General features: G+C 34.1%; 1 protein-coding gene across 3 annotated transcripts in view; it reads right to left on the bottom strand.

Annotated features, from left to right (window-relative positions):
- The window catches only part of PIK3C3 (phosphatidylinositol 3-kinase catalytic subunit type 3), a 153,045-nt gene that overhangs the window by 107,364 nt on the left and 27,145 nt on the right, over positions 1 to 18,536 (bottom strand). For all 3 annotated transcript variants that reach the window (XR_015554316.1, XM_004422483.3, XM_087439166.1), the window contains exons 5-7: positions 6,333 to 6,419; positions 4,304 to 4,399; positions 1,625 to 1,696 (exon numbers count right to left, since the gene is read on the bottom strand). Coding sequence is in view for 2 of the 3 variants with exons in the window: in XM_004422483.3 (XP_004422540.1) it covers positions 1,625 to 1,696; positions 4,304 to 4,399; positions 6,333 to 6,419 (255 nt within the window). In the remaining variant the exon portion in view is untranslated. The remainder of the gene's footprint in view (positions 1 to 1,624; positions 1,697 to 4,303; positions 4,400 to 6,332; positions 6,420 to 18,536) is intronic.

The raw sequence follows: 18,536 nt of genomic DNA, 5'->3' as shown, positions 1-18,536 counted from the left end.
ATGGATCTGATTTAATTTTATCTTTTTCAAATAGCTAATCAGTTCCCTAGCACTATGTTCCAGGGATGAAGTGCCACCTTTATCATATACTAACTTCCATATGTACTTGGATCTATTTCTGGGCTTTTTATTCTATTCTACCAGTCAATTTGTATATGTATGTATGCTAGTAATACACTTGTAATTATAGAAGTTTTACAGTCTGTTTTATTGTCTGATACATTGGTATACCAGCTCAGTGGCACTCAAAGTTTCTTTATTAAAATATATTCCTCTATTTAGTAAATAATTGTGGCTACAAACTGAACTGAATTTCTGAACATAGGGGGTGAGGAGGGTAGTTTGCTTTTTTAAAATCTTTTGTTTTATGCTTGCTTGCTGCATTTAAAACTAAAATTTATCAGAGGTCCTAGTTCCTTTTTGTTTTTTTAAATTACAGCATCCATAATGTTAAAACTGTAATTGTTGATGAGCATTTTGTTTAGAAAAGAACACACTAAATATACAGATATCTCATCTACCTGACAATTTGGTGGGAGTTACACAAAAGTGACATCTATGGTCCCAGTATGACAAAACTTGTTTACTCTAGGCCATTTTGAAGGTAACCATGAAGTACGTCCATTCGTATGTTGCAAATATCCAGAAAGCAAAATATAATTTGATTTTATAATGAGAACTCAGTGTCAACTGTAGATATATTAACTCAATTTCATCATGCTATGCATAGGGACTATGGAAGTATTTAGGATGTTTGTTTCTAAAAGATTCCCAAGTGATCTTTTTATTCTCTTTCCCCCCCCATCTCTTCCTTGGATGTTAGGCCATCAGCCATTACTTCCTGCTTTAATGACCTGTATTTACCTTGGTCATCATGTTTTCATCTTCCAATGTGCTACTTTTAATCTACTTTGGTCTAATTAGGGAGGTAACTAACCTAATTAGAAATCTATAAAATAAGAATAAAATGGTTCAAAGTGATGTAAATGAGTTATACATGTGAATATCACAGTAGCTATTGTGCTGCTAAAAGGATTTTTTGCCTGGAACTTTCTAAATCTAAAGTCATCTAATTAAACCTCTGTTGGTAAGTAAGAATTCTTCCTCTTTCGCATCCCTGAGAGAGCTATCTTCTCAAAAATTCAGTAGGTAGGTATCTCAAAATCATCCAAGTCACCATCATCCAAATTGAATAGTTATAGTAGTGACAACAATCTTCCATTTTTTCCAACAAAATCAGTCTTCCTAGAATTTTCATCCACTGATCCTAGTGTTACCTCCTGGTACAAACAAATTCCCCTTCTATACAATGACAATCTTTAAAAAACCTGTTTCCCCAAGTCCTCACTTCAAGACTACATTTTCTAGTTCTTTCAATAATTCAAATAAAATGGTTCCCCAACACTGTACTATCCTGATTTTATTTTTAGGTGTTAATATTTCTTGTAAAAATTCCCTCTGAACCCAATTCCAGACAGCTAAAGTGGATTTATGAGGTGGTTACAGATATATACTTTTTAGGTAGTTACAGATACACTTTTTAAAAAGAAAGTGTATGATGTAGATCTAAGTAATAATCACTCTGGAGAAAAGCACTTTCATAAGAAATTTGACAATAACTCACCATAGACATCTGAGGGTCAGGAACTTTCACTATCTCAAAGCTTGTTAAAATTGGAGATGACTCATCACCATCCTGGATTACATCGTATTAGGTTAGAAAAATAAATATATAAAATTTAATCAATAGTAAGGAACAATACATGATGATGTACACTCCAATGTATTTTAATTCTATTTAATGAACATCATTCCTCTCTTTAAAAAAATCATCTTCTTTCAACTATATTTTAAAATACATATCCATTTTTTATCTTTTGTTGCTGATAAAATATTTTGAGAAAAATAAAATCTGACAATAAAAATTTGTATTACTGTTTTTAGAGATATGAGGTCTGGAAATTGGTAGATTGTTGAATTTTTTTTTAACTTTGTTTATAGTGACAGAAGGTCAAAAATAATATGTCCTAATTTTCAAACTTAAAACAAGAAACCACAGAGTATAATTAAAATACGACACAATGGATGTGTTGCATCATTTGCAAAAACTACTAAGCAGATGTTGGTAACTTTTCAAATTAACACAATTGAGTTCCGTTCAGAGAAGTAGAATTTTATGTGTGGGGTTAATGTTACTCAAATTTACACACAACTAGAGACTCAACAGCATTGCTTCTCAGGGGACACCTACTCAACACAATGCAAACTTGAATACCAAGCATCAATCCATCAATTCTTAAGAAATAAAACTGTCTTATTTTGTTGGTATTATCATTTTTGAAGAATGTTAGCTTTTATTTTTATCCAATTCAAGCAAGAAAGGTAATTCAGCATAATAAATGTCACTGCATACACACTGGAAAAGGCAAACTAATTAAGGTTAAAATTCATTTCCTCACAATTGTACACCTAGGATCAAGTTTTCCTGTCAATTTCCAAATGCTAGTACATTTTCAATTTTAGATACGTGCAACAAACTCAGGAAAGACTGAAAGAGGAGAAGTATTGTGACTTGACTTTGGTTCAGTAATTGAGTCTTACAGAAAACCACAAATTCCCCATAGCCCTTGTTTAACAGGCTGGTTCTCAGTCACAACATCAGAAAACACATTTATCAGCCCAACTGTGACAAGTAATCTTCACTAAGGCTATCTGTCACAAAAGACAGGTGACAAGAAAGTCTATTTCCATTAGATTCAATACACTGGCCCAGCAATCTTTACGCTAAGTGGAAATATGACAGGGTAGGTAGACAGGCATTAATTTATGGGCAATTTTCAAGAAGCAGTAGAAAGGGGTCAAGAACCTTTTCAAAAATACTTGAAATTCTTCTAATTTCTATTCTGTTATTTCATCTATTATCAAAGCTGTCTTTCAAAAGATCTCCAATACTTGAAAGTACCATCTCCATTAGCATGTGTTTGCAATATAAACTCCATATGGGCAGGAAATATTGCTTTTAATGAAATTATATATACTATAAAATGTAAAATGTGATTTTATTAAAATGTGTTGGTGACAAAATAATTTCACTCACCTGCATTTCCCCTTCTTTTTAACATAGTTTTTCTAATGAATTAATAAATAATCTAAATAGTCTATCTTCCTATCTTCTTTTTTTCCCAAGGAGTTTCATGTATAAAATAAAAAGCTGAGACAAGTTAGCTTTTCCTAAACTTTTACTAAAGGGAAGAGGTACAAGCCAAAGGGAAAAAATATGAGTATTAACTTGAAAAATACCAGAAAAATGATTATGAATTAACTATACAAATCCTAAACATCGATTTTGAAAACATCTTGCAAATAGTAATTTATAGCTATAAAAATATATGTATTTCAAAAAATCACTCATGACAGCTTTAATAAATAACACTGAAGTGAAAAGGTAATTTAACAGTGCTGCTTCTAATGAACAAATATACTGCATATAAGCTTAGCTATATGCTAGAAGAAATATTATGCTATTATGCCATGTATCAAAGTCTGTCCTCATTCACACTGATTTAAAAATTTGTCTAAGTATTTCCACAGTAATAGAACGTACTTGGTTTATGTGGTTTGGAAATACATATACAATTATTTCTGTAGTACTTAAATGAAGACCCTTAAGCAAGCATTTAAGGCACAGATATTTTTCAAGTAGCTAAATATGAAATATACAACTAACTACTTTCTTTTGTATAATGAACAGATCAGAGCTAATCCATAACTGCATACTTGTTATCACTCAGCCTACTGATAACACTGGTTTTCTTAATTCTGCACATATTATATAAATAAATGCACATTTATGAAGACTTTCATAAGCATATTTATATTAAGGTTACATATACATTCCAACACATCATATACTCAAATAACAAACATACACTTAACTTTCAATATCTTACCACTTAAAAAATATGATTCCCTCTTTTTATTTTTCAAATGAATACTAATTGTTAACAAAGCTATTGCTTTAATGTCCTACTTGCCAATGTGCAGAACAATTAATCAAAAAGGTTTTAATCTCTTCCACATTTATTTAATTCTGTAACCCAGAACTACATTACATGAATGATCGGCTTTTGTAATCTTGTTGTAGCTATGATTTGATTTGTGTACACATAAACAGCTGCTGCTGACAGCTGTCTGCTGCTATCCTGCAACCACATAATTCATCGCAGCAGGAACAACAGTAATTGTTTTTAATGTTTCCCCTCCCCTCTACTTTAGAGACTATAAACAGTTCCAAGGCAAATACCTTTTCATAATAAACAATGCCATATTCCTTATCATCACTCTTGACACATCGAAACTCAACCATCAAGTACATGAAATTAGAACTTCGTTTTTCACTCTAACAAAAGAAAAAAAAGATTTTTATGAAAAATGATCATCTTCAACATTCTTCTAAAGGATCATTGTGTATCCCCATTAGATAATACATAAATCTATCAAGTATAGCTTAAAATGTAACAAATTTTTATTTCATTATTATAAATGAACTATTTTATACAGTACTGCTATTTTATTACATACAGCACTACTATTTTATCCAGTAGTGTCTACTATTCACTTATAACTCCCTCCTCAAACTTAATGACATTTTTGGTTTATACAGTAGTTTAGATTTTATTATATAAAATCTTGAAGGTATTTTATATACATTTGCATAAGAACTATTTTATTTCAAAAATAAAGATGTTTTGTACTTCTAAGAATTTTAAGCAAAGAACAGTTCACCTTTAAACGATACAACTAATCTAACTATAGGAATTAAGATAAGTATCACAAAAAACAAAAGTAGAAGTATGTAACTAAGGACAGAGTCCATTTGAGCTTAATAAATACAAATTTTACAAGTTTTTCACAATTTATAAATGGTCTGAAGATGACTTGCAGTCATTTGTAAATTTTTATCAATATACTATAAGTTTACTGGGGAATAGTTACTTCTTCCCCAACATAAAAAAATGTTGATTGTGTGTATAAATGTGTCCTCTTAAAACAAAGCAAATACTATGTTAATAATAAAGTGAAAATAAAATGAAGTTTTTCTAAAGAGTGATTAGTCTTGACCCAAAACAGTTTTTAAAATGGCTTTAAGTCTGTATGTATAAAATCATAAAGGTGTAAAGAGGTCACTTAAATTGTTCAGCCTAATGAAGCATACTATAGTCGTTTATGGTAATGGTAATGGTCTCCTATCTTTTAAAGAGTGGGGGTAGGGAGGATGAGAAAGGCTGAGCAAAGTAAGCCCTAACATTACATTTTCTATATAAGTTAAGCATTTTCATTAAACTTTTTTTGTTTTTGGTGTGTGACTACCACAAAAATTCAAAATAGTAAACTTTTCTTTCAGTTTCAGTATATGAAAGTGCATTATGAATAAATTTAGAAAAGATGCCCAGTGTTCATACTGAATATAAATGTTATTAACACCATTAATTTGTTTTTAAAAAATAAACAATGCTAGAATTTAACTTTCATAAGCGTTCACTGTAAAATTAAAAATCTCTCTCTTTCCACCTGCTGAAAACTGTTCAGAGAATATAAATTGTTAGTTGTGTCCTGTGGAGATCACTATAAGCTAAGCATATCACAAAATTGATATTCCTCTCTCCTAATATGATTAATATAATTGTTATTTCCACTCTCTAGACATAGAATGTTAGGCCAAACATCTAGTATTTCAGTACAAATATACAAAAAAGAAAAAAAAATTTTGTTCCAACTTTTGGAAAGAGTTGCATTGAAGCCATCTTTTAATTAAACATATTCTTGACCAATACACAAGATCAAGAAACAAATACATTACTTGAACCATGTAACTTTATTAAGTGTGCAGAGTCCTACATGTAGAACATAAGGCACGTAGTATCTTAATTAGGGAGAGGAATTGTTAATGATGACTTAAGGTAACTGAAGTGAAGAGATAGCATTGTGTTGATAGATTTATCCAATACTGATTTGAATTTGAACATAAGCAGCCATATGAAGAGAGAGAGAAAACACAAGTGAGGCATCAAGCTTAACACAGGCTTCACTTATATGATATTTAGCACACTTACAATATTCACTACCTACTTCATGGTTTGGCATAACATTAAAACATAAGAACGGCAGATATCCCAAGTGTCCCACTTATTAACATAGAACTCACAACTACAGGTTATCCTCAACATTCCCACATTCGTGAGATAACTGGCAACAAACAATACTTCTAAAAAATTCTTGATTTAGAAATCTGGAGAAAATATTCTGAAATAAAAAAGAAGGATACAACTCACCTCATTTATCATTTCTATTTCTCTAAATGTCAATCTGTCCAGCCAATCTACTTTCACCATGTGTCCTTGTCGATGAGCTTTGGTGAGCTGCAGAACAAATATAATGGAGAAAGTTTTAACATAGACCTCACAGAAAGGAGGACAAAAAATGGCAATGATCATCAACATGATGCTGGAAGTACCAGCTATTAAGACAAGAAAAAGGAAATAAAAGATATACAGATTGTGAAGAAAGAAATAAAACTGTCTTTATTTGCAGATGACATGATCATCTATGTAGAAAATATGAAAGAATGGACCAAAAGAACTCCTGGAACTAATAAGCAATTACAGCAAGGTTGCAGAGTACAAGGTTAATACATGCAAGTCAATCACTTTCCTGTATACCAGCAATGGACAAGTGGAATTTGAAATTAACCACACAATATTATTTACATCAGCACCCCAAAACATAAAATTGGTATAAATCTAACAAAATATGTACAAGATTTATATGAGTAAAACTAAAAACTCTGATGAACGAAATGAAAAAACTAAATAAATGGAGAGATATTCTGTTCATGGATAGAAGACTCAATATTATCAAGATGTCAGTATTTCCCAACTTGATCTATAGATTCAATGCAATCCCAGTCAAAATCTCAGCAAGTTATTTTGTGGTATTAACATATTGGTTCTAAAGTTTATACGGAGACGCAAAAGAACCAGAATAGCCAACACAATATTAAAGAAGAGCAAAATGGGAGGACTGACACTACCCAACTTCAAGGCTTATTATAAAGCTACAATAATCAAGACAGTGTGATATCGGCAAAAGAACAGACAAATAAATCAACAGAATAGCACAGAGAGCACAGAAATGGACCACATATAGGTATACCTCGTTATATTGCACTTTGCTTTATTGTACTTTGCTGATACTGTTTTTTTTTTCTTTCTTTTTTTTTTTCTTGGTGAGGAAGATGGTCCCTGAGCTAACAACTGTACCCATCTTCCTCTATTTTCTATGTGGGACGCCGCCACAGCATGGCTTGAAGAGCAGTGTGTAGGTCCGCGCCCAGGATCCAAACCTGCAAACCCCAGGCCGCCAAAGCAGAGCACATGAACTTAACCACTATGCCACTGAGCCAGCCCCTGACACTGTGTTTTTTACAAGACTCTCCACGAGCAAGAAGACTAGCTAAAGGCTCACGTCAATGATGGTTAGCGTTTTTAGCAATAAAGCATTTCTTAATTAAGGTATGTATATTGTTTTTTTAGACATAATGCTATTGCACACTTAACAGACTACAGTATAGTATAAATATAACTTTCATATGCAAATTCGTGACTGGCTTTATTGTGATATTAGCTTTATTGAAATGGTCTGGAACTGAACCCACAATATCTCCCAGGTATGCCTATAAAAAGAGTCAACTGATTTTTTTTTTTTTTTTGGTGAGGAAGATTAGCCCTGAGCTAACATCTGTCGCCAATCCTCCTCTTTTTGCTGAGGAAGACTGGCCCTGGGCTAACATCCATGCCCATCTTCCTCCACTTTATATGGGATGCCACCACAGCATGGCTTGACAAGTGGTGCGTCAGTGCGCACCCAGGATCCGAAACCCGGGCCGCTGCAGCGAAGGACACACTTAACTGTTATGCCACCAGGCCAGCCCTGTCAACTGATCTTTGACAAAGGAGTAGAGACAATACTATGGAGCAAAGATAGTCTTTTCAATAAACGGTGCTGCAACACCTGGACATCCACATGCAAAAAAATGCATCTAGACACGGACCTTATACCCTTCACAAAAATTAACTCAAAGTAGATCACAGATCTAAATGTAAAATGCAAAACTATAAAACTCCTAGAAGATAACATAGTAAAAGACTAAACGAACTTGGGTATGGTGACAACTTTTTAGATGTAACACCTAAGGCACAATCCATGAAAGAAATTGTTGATAAGCTGGACTTCATTAAAATTAAAAACTTCAAAGAAGATATACAGATGGCAAATAAGCATCTGAAAAGATATTTCACATCATATGTCACCAGAGAAATACAAATTAAAGCAACAATGAGGTACCACTAAACAACTATTAGAATGGCCAAAATTTGAAACACTGAGAACACTAAATGCAGGTGAGGATGTAGAGAAACAGGAACTCTCACTGCTGGTGGGAATGCAAAATGGTACAGCCACTTTGGAAGACAGTTTGGCAGTTTCTTACAAAACAACATAATATTACCATACAACCCAGGAATTGTACTCCTTGATAATTACTCAAAGGAGTTGAAAAATTATGTCCACACAAAAGCCTGTACATGGATGTTTATAGCAGCTTTGTTCACAATTGCTAAAACTTGGAAGCAACTAAGATGTCCTTCAGTAGGTGAATGGATAAATGTACATTCAGACAATGGAATATTATTCAGTTCAAGAAAGAAAGGAGCTATCGATCCATGAAAAGATATGGAGGAACCTTAAGAGCAGATGTCTAAGTAAAAGAAGCCAATTTGAAAAGGCTACATACTGTATGATTCCACCTATATGACATTCTGGAAAAGGTAAAACTATGGAGACAATAAAAAGATAATTGGTTGTCCAAGGTTAGCGGGGAAGAAGGGATGAAAAGGTAGAACACAGAGGATTTTTAGGGCAGTGAAACTACTCTGTATGATACTATAATGATGGATAAATGTCATTATACATTTGTCCAAGTCCATAGAATGTACAACATCAAGAGTGAACTCAGAGGTAAACTACAGACTTTGGCTGATTGTGATGTGTCAGTGTCAGTTCATCAATCGTACCAAATCTACCACTGTAGTGGGGGATGTTGATAATGGAGGAGGCTTTGCATGTGTTGGGGCAGGAGGTATATGGAAAATCTCTGTACCTTCCTCTTAAGATTGCTGTGAACTTAAAACTGCTCTACAAAAAGCAAATCTTCAAAAAATCTAAACAAAGTAAAAAAAGACCGGTAATGTCACCTTCACATTTGATATATTCTTGTGTGTAACAGAAACCATTCACAACTATCAGGATAAGAAATGGACTAGGCTAGAGACTAATCGTGTTTTTTTAGAGAAAAACAACTAAAAATTTTTTTTTTAAAAAAGGTCCACAATCTGCCATCTAAACATGCTAAAAAATAATTAAGCCTTTCCTGAAAGAACCTCCATGTTCTGCATTTCTTGTATTTTGATTATTACAAAGAGAGAAAATTATAGTAAGAATAGTTCCTCGAATGGGAAATAAACTACTTTTTCTATTTTCTTCACATCTCTCAATCTAAAAAATATTATGAAAAATAACAGTTACACACAAGGAGGTATTTCTCTGGAGCCTATAATTTAATACTTTAAGTTTTAAGCATAGGTGTGCATGTGTGCTTCAATTTTAAGAAGCAGCGATAAAAGAATTAACAGTAACAAAAGAACTTCAAGAGTTGCCATCGGTAGAGTCCTCTTATATACCAATCCACTGTTGGTTTCAGAAGTTAAATAATTCAATGACCCTTCAAAACCACAGAGAATTCAAGATAATTTCCAAGGTCCTCCAATTGGAATGTGATTTTGTCTTAGAAAGTATAATTTTAAACATCAACATTATTCATGTATCAAAATCCCCTCTTTCTTTCTAAACCAATTCATAGTATAAAGCAAAATTGGGGATCAAAGCATTACATAGTAGCTTGTCTATTTCATTGTCTTCTTTCCCATTATACATATTATGATGGTATTCCTACAAGGAGGCCAAACACGTTCACCAATTATTCTCTCTCTCACAGAACTAAAAATCTTCCCCATCAATACTCTGTATCTTCCTCAACTCAGCAACTCTCATCACAACTACATGGTCATATTATTTCAGAAATGAAAATAGTAACTTCATACAAAAAGTTTCAAGATCATTGTAACATAAAAATACTATCAGCTTAGCCTTCTTCCAAATAATAAATTCCTTTTCACCTGAGATACTCTAAGCGAAAATGGATAAGGCAACAATAAGTGCTTAGCATAGAACTACTCGCACAAAGGAGGGATAAAGATTTTGTTGGCTCTGGTGGAACTTTAGACAAATATGCTGCAACACAGAAAGAGACCAAGAATTAGTCACAAGAGAACCAAAGAACATCAGGCAACGTGACCTAAAGGAAAGAGTGCTAGACTAGGAGCCAGAAGACCTGGGTTCGAACCCTAGCACTCCATTTTCAAACTGTGTCATTTTTGGACCCACATCTACAAAATGAAAGTATTAACTTCTATTCCTGCTCCCAAAATTCAAATAAGATAAGGGGTGCAAAATACCACAGGTAGCAATATTTCGTGTAGTCTTTAAAGAATTATATTCTCACTCACTTTGCAACATATTCCAAACTGGTTCTTAAAACTAATGAAAATATAAGAGGTCATAGTACATGCTTTACTTTTACGAACAAAGTAACAGTAAAAAATCAGTAACAAGTTTATATACTTCCTATATGTATACAGCAAGAAGGAAGAGAAAAATAATATTTATTTACATATCAAATTTTTGGCACTTTTTAAAACCTAACCACACTATGAAGTAGATAGTTCTGACCCCAATTTGTAGATAATTATCAACTACTACAATGAAGTGGCATAGCTAGGATTTAAACCCAGGTCTGTATGATTCTAAAGTCTATGCTCCTTCCACCAGTCTTTGTTATCCTCTTTATTGATGCGCTCTTACTAAGAGATTTAACGTCAACTAACTTCTATAATTTAATAAACACTAGTTTCATATTTGTGATACAGTTTATTCCCCACTGGCTTCCTCTGAGGAAAGAATCAGCAATGGCAAATGAAGCTTAGATGTCGGAGAATGTGGTGGAGCTTTTTCTTTCCCTTATTAAACCATTGGACAAATCAGAAATTTTCTAAAGTCATTTTCACTAGCTTCAGAACTCAAGTTTGCGGCTAATATGTATCACTTCTTATAGAGCATGCTCCTTGCTTCCCTACTTGAATACTAAAGATGGCCATTCTCAACCTTATGAATAGCTACCAAAGAATGTATGGTCAGGATGGTAGGACCATAAATTGGTAAAGCCACTTTAGAGGGCAAGTTTAAATTTTCCTAAATACATTCACATTTGTGTATCATTATTTGCAATACAGAAAATTTAGATATAAAAGAATGTAAATGTCCATCAATAGTGGGCACTGTTAAGTAAACTACAATACACACACATTTTGAAATACTATAATGAAAAAAAAGAAAGGTTTCCCTGATAGGGAAAACTCACTACGATATTGTTTGAATGCAAAAGCAACCGCAAAATAAAGGTGGCACTTATGCTATGACAGTCTATTTACAAGTCTGTCTGCTGTACCAGACTCTGTGATCAAGAGCAGATTCCTAGATATGTCTCTTGTTGAATTAGTTTTATAATTTCTGCAGAACTGGAAAGTGACCACTCAAGAGGTCCCCTAGCCACTTGTGCTATTTATCTATTACTATGTAACAAAGCACTCTAAAACTTAGTGCCTTAAAACAACATGCATTTTTTTATTTCTCATGATTCTTGGAGAAGTCAAGAAGTCATCTTCTTAAGGTACATCTAGATATTTTTTTTTTTTTCTATTGGTCTAATGGTCTCTTATGAGACTGTTGTCATTTGGTGGCTGGAGCTGGAATGTCCAAGATAGCTTCACTTATGTTTCTAGTGCCTTTGTGGGAAAGGGTGGGCTCAGCTGGGAAACCAGGGTGGTGGGGCCTCTCTCTTCTTCCATGTACTCTCAGTGCTGCTCCCTCTCCAGGTGGTCTTTCAATATAGTCACTCCAATAGGGTAGCCAGACATTTTCCATGGTAGCTCATTGTTCCCCAAAATACAAAAATAGAAGCCATCAAGCTGCCTTAAGGTTTAGCCCTGCAACAGGCATAGCACCATAGCTGCATCATACTGGTTAAAATGAGTCACAGGGCTAGTACAGACCCAATGTGGAAGGGTCTGAGTATCAGGAAGCATGTTTCATTGAGGGTCATCTTTGGAGACTAGCTAGCATAGCACTTACTTATTGGAAAGTCCAAGCATACAATACAATTGATTGCTCAATTGCAAAAGAGCAGGGGGAGAGAATCTGGAGATGGTAAAGTCAGTTCTTGGCTAGACTTTAGGCAGCAGGGAAAGTCTAGAATTAGCTAACATAATTCCTAAATGGTTGGCTGCTGCCTTCCTCTCCAAAATAATCTCCTACAACTCTCCGACTGACAAGCTACATTCCAGCCACCCTTTTCAGTTCTTCAAACCATAAGGCCTTTTAAGACTCAATGCAGATGAAATAAATATTAGATGAAAATTTTTCACTAAAAATTTTGTAAAATTTACTAAACCTATAAAGCACTATGCAAATTGTAAGCAGCTATTATAATTAGCCCATAATCTATGTCACTTCATCTCTTATAGGTGCTGATAACAATGTAGACAGATTTGGGTGGTTTTCACCAGTCTAAAGCAGCTTCTAGTCATCCCTAGTCTGGGACCTTCTGTAGATACTGAAGACCAAAAATCAACTTTAACAATTTATATTTCATTTTGAGTCTGAAATGTCAGTGACCTAGATCTTTCAAAAGAAAAAATCTGCATTCTGTTAAACAGCAGGGTAAAACTAGTATAATCTGTTTCAAATTGCTTGCAAAGAAATAATCCTCGCCAGGGTGCCCATCCTAGAAAGGATAGGTCAAGAAATCCGTAAAAGCATCATTCTTTTTAAGGAACACAGGCTAACACAGAATTCACAAGAAGTCATATAGAGCTTGGAAGAGAAGCCCACCGTCACAGAAATAATAGCATAAGTACTGAGCTCTAACTTCTCCAAGAATTAAACAACAACGGGTTTTACAAGCTATTTAAACAAAAGAATCTGTAAGAACCAAATAACAACATGCCCAGGAAACTGCTTGGAGTACTAGTCATGTATTATCAGATTTAATGGGAGAACAGAAATATGTGCTTGGGGAAGATGTCTCAGATTAGTAGGTGTTCAATACAAGTAGCAAGGACAGAAATAAAAGTAGGCCAACTCGCTGCATTGTATATCGACTAAGAACAGCAGGGAAAATGAATGTCAAACTGGATACTGATCCCTGGGAACAGACAGACTTCCATGATCACCACAACTCACAGTTCATCATTCCTTATTTGTATCTGCCCTACTCGACTATAAGCTTCTTGAGTGCTAGAGCTATGAATGGTTGATAGAACCCAACATTTATTCATTCAATGCATATTTACATTTATTGAAAGGCCTTCTAATGTGGAAGGGTGATAGAATGGAAAACAAATGTTTGTTTACTTTGGAATTTTGCTCAAGGGCTTTAGGGAGTTGATGGGAGGTGAGGGGAGGGAGTGACACTCAAAAGGAAGCTGGAGAAAAGAATGATTCATACCCTTGGTCACTTTTCCCTAGTATTTATATACTTTCAACATAAATACATATTACTTGATAGCTGTTGAAAGTTACAAATTTCCATTAGGTAATAATGGAGATAAGCATAGAATGTTGAACAAAAGAAGCAAGTTCCCTGCCCTCACAGAACTGAAGGGCAGGAATGGGTGAGCCATTCATATGGTAAATGCCTATATGTGTAACCACAAATTCAAACAGTAGTATGAAAATACAGGGTGCTGTGACAGAAAATAATGGGGGGTCCTGAGAAGGCCTCTCAGGCAGGTAACATTTAAGCAGAGACTTGAAGGATAAGGAATCAGCCACACAAACAGGATGAAATCTTCCAGGCAGAGGAAACAGCTTGCTTGTCAACACATAAGTGAGCTTGATGTGCCCAGGCATTAAACAGAGACCAGAAAGGTAGTGCTCAGTAAATATTTAACTAAATAAATCAAGTTCTCTTCAAGGTGGAGGGTAGGAAGATCTACGCATAAATAAGATGCTTACTGGGTAGCAGCCTTCTTGAGTTTCATCATGATCTAGATTTTTCCTTATAGTAGACACTACACTTAGAGCCCAAAGGGGGACAGGAAAGAGTGAGAAGGACTGACAACTAATGTTTATTTCAAGTCCACCCAGGAATCTGTAGGGAGGTAAATGGGAAGAGAGAGAGACAGACAGACAGAAAGGCAGACTCAAAAGGAAACTGGAAAGAATTGTTTTCTGCTTTACAAATTTTCCTGGGCCAGTTTCTTCCATATTCAAATACCCACTTTACCTTTACAATATATGGTATGATTGCTTAAGGAGTTTAATATCTAGTTGCGAAAACAAGATGAACACATACGACAAAATATAACTGATAAAAATAAAAGAATTCAAAGATATATACCAAACTTTGATCCTGATTTTAAGCATTGTGGGAGATCAAGATTTGGCCACCCTGAAATATATCTCTTTACCTTGATTGTTTTCTCTGAGGGACATTTGACCTCCCCCACTAACTGCCTAAAGAATTTGACATGGTGGCTCCTTCCTAGAACAGATCTTCCATCATGATGGCTGTAATGATAATGTAAAATAGATGTTACAATGGGAGGGGCACCAAGCCCCTTTTATCAAAAAACTCTATCTCTCCCTGACCACATTATCTATAGATGACCCTGAAAAGAATTGTCCTCCTGCCCTCTGAAGTCCCAGGCCACTACCCACCCCCAACACGATCCTCGCCTTTAGCTGCAATACTTAAGCAAGCAGCTTAGACAGAGGGACGAGTTGCTCATTTCTGAGCTTCTCCCATGTATACATGTTATTAAACTTGGTATTATTTTCTCCTGCTAACCTGTCTTGTTGATTATTTGGCCAGCCATAAGAACCTTAAGGGAAAGGGCAGAGGGAGATTCTCCCTCTTCCCCCGACAGCATCCACATACACCTTATGACTATGTTTGATAACTTGGAAATACAGCATATGACCAAACCAAATAAGCCATCTAAAAACAACTTGAAAGAACAATCCTCACTTTTTATTTTCAAGACAATGGAAAATTTAAAGTGGATGATGGCTTTACGACAGCACAGAATTGCAAACATTTTGAATATCCAACCAGATGATTGCTGAAATGAATTAAGGCAGATCCATACTGTGCAAAACCCTGCAGTCTTTACAAATCATGTTGTAGAAGTATCTTAAATGACCTGGAACAATTTTGAGACACCATTAAGCATAAAAGCAGGATTTGATTAAATACACAATATGATCCCAACTTAAAAATAAATACACAAATCATATATCTGACAAGGGGTTAATTTCCAAAATATATAAAGAACTCATACAACTCAACAACAAAAAAACAAACAACCCGATCAAAAAATGGGCAGAGGATATAAACAGACAGTTCTCCAAAGAAGATATATAGATGGCCAACAGACACATGAAAAGATGTTCAACATCACTAATTATTAGGGAAATGCAACTCAAAACTACAATGAGATATCACTTTACACCTGTCAGAATGGATATAATTACCAAGACAAAAAATAACAAATGTTGGAGAGGATGTGGAGAAAAGGGAACACTCATACGTTGCTGGTGGGAATGGCAAACTGGTACAGCCACTATGGAAAACAGTCCGGAGACTTCTCAAAAAATTAAAAATAGAAATACCATATGACCCAGCTATCCCACTACTGGGTATTTATCCAAAGAACTTGAAATCAATAATGCAAAGAGATTTATGCACCCCTGTGTTCACTGCAGCATTATTCACAATAGCCAAGATGTGGAAGCAAACCAAGAGCCCTGCTACAGATGAATGGATGAAGATGTGGTACATATATACAACAGAATACTACTCAGCCATAAAAAAAGACAAAATCATCCCATTTGCAACAACATGGATGGACCCTGAGGGTATGATGTTAAGCAAAATAAGCCAGACAGAGGAAGACAACTACTGCATGATTTCACTCATATGTGAAAGACAAACAAACACATGGATAAAGAGAACAGAATAGTGGTTACCAGAGGGGAAGGGGGCTGGGAGTGGGCAAAAGGGTAAAGGGGCAGGTATGTAAGGTGACGGAAAATTAGACCACTGGTGGTGAGCATGATGCAGTCTGTATAGAAACTGATACATAATAATGTACATCCAAAATTACACAGTTATAAACTTTTACAATTTCAATAAAATAACTGAAAATAAATATACATTCATATATAATATACATATTTATTGATTTACTGAAAGCATATCAACTAAAATATTAATGATGGTTACTTCTGGGCAGAGGGTTACAGGTGATTTTTACAGTCCTTGTGCTTTAACAATCTTCTACCACTGAGGAAGACGTATATTATCTTTGTAATAAGAAAAAATAATATAAGTTATTTAAAAACTAAAGTTTTTAAAAACAATTAATTGTGGGGAAATCTCTGTTGAGAAAACCGCTAAAGATTAGCATTTATCAAGATGATGCTAAATAAAGTTATTTTACTTCATAATAAAAACTCAAAGAATAAAAACCTATCTGATTAATTTAACTTGATCATCTGAAATGTAAACCAGGTATTAACATAATTGTTCTCTCTCAAATTATTTCTTCCAGGGGCCTTTCAACTAGGTCCAACTAAAGAATCATATAAATTACATGATGCTACCATTTCTCAATATGTGGTTAAGAAAAATTCCTATATATGGAAATTTATAGGTTTTAGGTATCAAACACTACTCATGTCAAGAAACTTTAAGAGGAAAGTTACAAGATAAATGGATTTTCCAAAAAAAGCAGCTATATGATAGGTGATGCTTGGGCCAGACACATATATGCTTTCTTAGGAAATCTAAAGGGGTAAAAATGACAAACCTGCTTTTTTTTTTCCCCTTTTTTTCTCTGCCACTTGAAAAATAAACAAAACAACTCAGTCTGTTCTGTCACCAGAAAGAAAACTTTCAGATTCACAGAGCCTATGTGAATGTTCAAAATTTCTCTCTGGAAACATTTATAGGAATAATGGCCAATAAAAGTACTTAGTATTACCACATATAAGACTATTTTTTTCCAGCATGATTATAGAGTTGTTATTCAACTACCTCATATCTTGTTCCTCTAAATTCCTTCAAGTTTTATAAACGTCATAACGTAACTCTTTCAACTCATTAACACTTCCCTGAGCCTAAACTAGAACTGAGCTAAATTAATAACTACTCATTGATCAGAAGACCATTAATGGTCAGCTAATCTATGTGCATGATACACTATGGCTCACTCATCGATTTCTCTTATTAAAAAGTATAATCTTCAATAAATATAAGAATCAATAAATATAAGTCCTATCTGTATCAAATCAAATACAAGCTATGCAGTAATTTACAATTCAAGACAAAATGTAGTTGTATATAAGAATTCACTTGAACTACTGAGATTAAAAAAGGAGTCGTGTTTGTTTTGGAGATTTTGCACAAAGGCCTATATATTTAATTCTTAGGAAGCATAGGAGTTTCTTCTATCTTCCTGATTAATTAAGTCTTAGCCAGAAATCTTCAATTTTACTTTGAAACTTTAAATGTAAATCTCATTCAGAAAGAGTGATATTTGCCTCATAAAAGTTTCATTCAGTTAAACTTCTCAAAGATTAATCTAGTCTTAAAAGCATGTTACTTTCTATTTTTCTGGCAGAAACTATCGCTATAAAGACAGACAATAGATTTACAGAACATAAATCAATATTCGTTTAGGGCTCAATCTTACACTGGCAAAAACTAATTTAGTCTACTTGCTATACCATTGATTTCATGACAAATCTAAAAGTTTTGACAGTTTTAGACAACAGTAAGCAAAGTGATAAAAAAGATTTTACCATGTATCATTAGGAATAAATTTATAAGAGATTCCAAAACCCTTCTTTTATGACACATAAGAATGGCAAAACAGAATCAAATCAAATAAGCTATATTTATAAAAGTTACACATATTATTTATACAAAACCTGTAGCTAAGAGGAATTTTTATGATGTCAGTGGTACCACTGAACCAGTTTCATAGCCGTGAATAATGTCAGCAGCTGTCATCATAATTCTGTTTTTTATTATTGTCATTTACAAAACATCTAAGGAAGGAAATAAAACAAAATGAGACTCTTCTGTCCACATCAAATTATACAGCCAGGATTCTGTTCTTTCATCTTTCAAGTAACAAATTTCTCCATTAACACTTTTGATCACTGTTTCCTTCCTCTAAAATGTAGACATGTAAAAAACAGAAGTTTTTGTTTTGTTTTGTTTCTTCTCATTACAG

Source organism: Ceratotherium simum, chromosome 14, assembly GCF_057802395.1.
Source record: "Ceratotherium simum simum isolate JZ-2026a chromosome 14, ASM5780239v1, whole genome shotgun sequence".
Classification (NCBI taxonomy): Eukaryota; Metazoa; Chordata; class Mammalia; order Perissodactyla; family Rhinocerotidae; genus Ceratotherium; species Ceratotherium simum.
The sequence above is the reverse complement of the archived record's forward strand: the minus strand, read 5'-3'. Positions and strand labels throughout refer to the sequence as shown.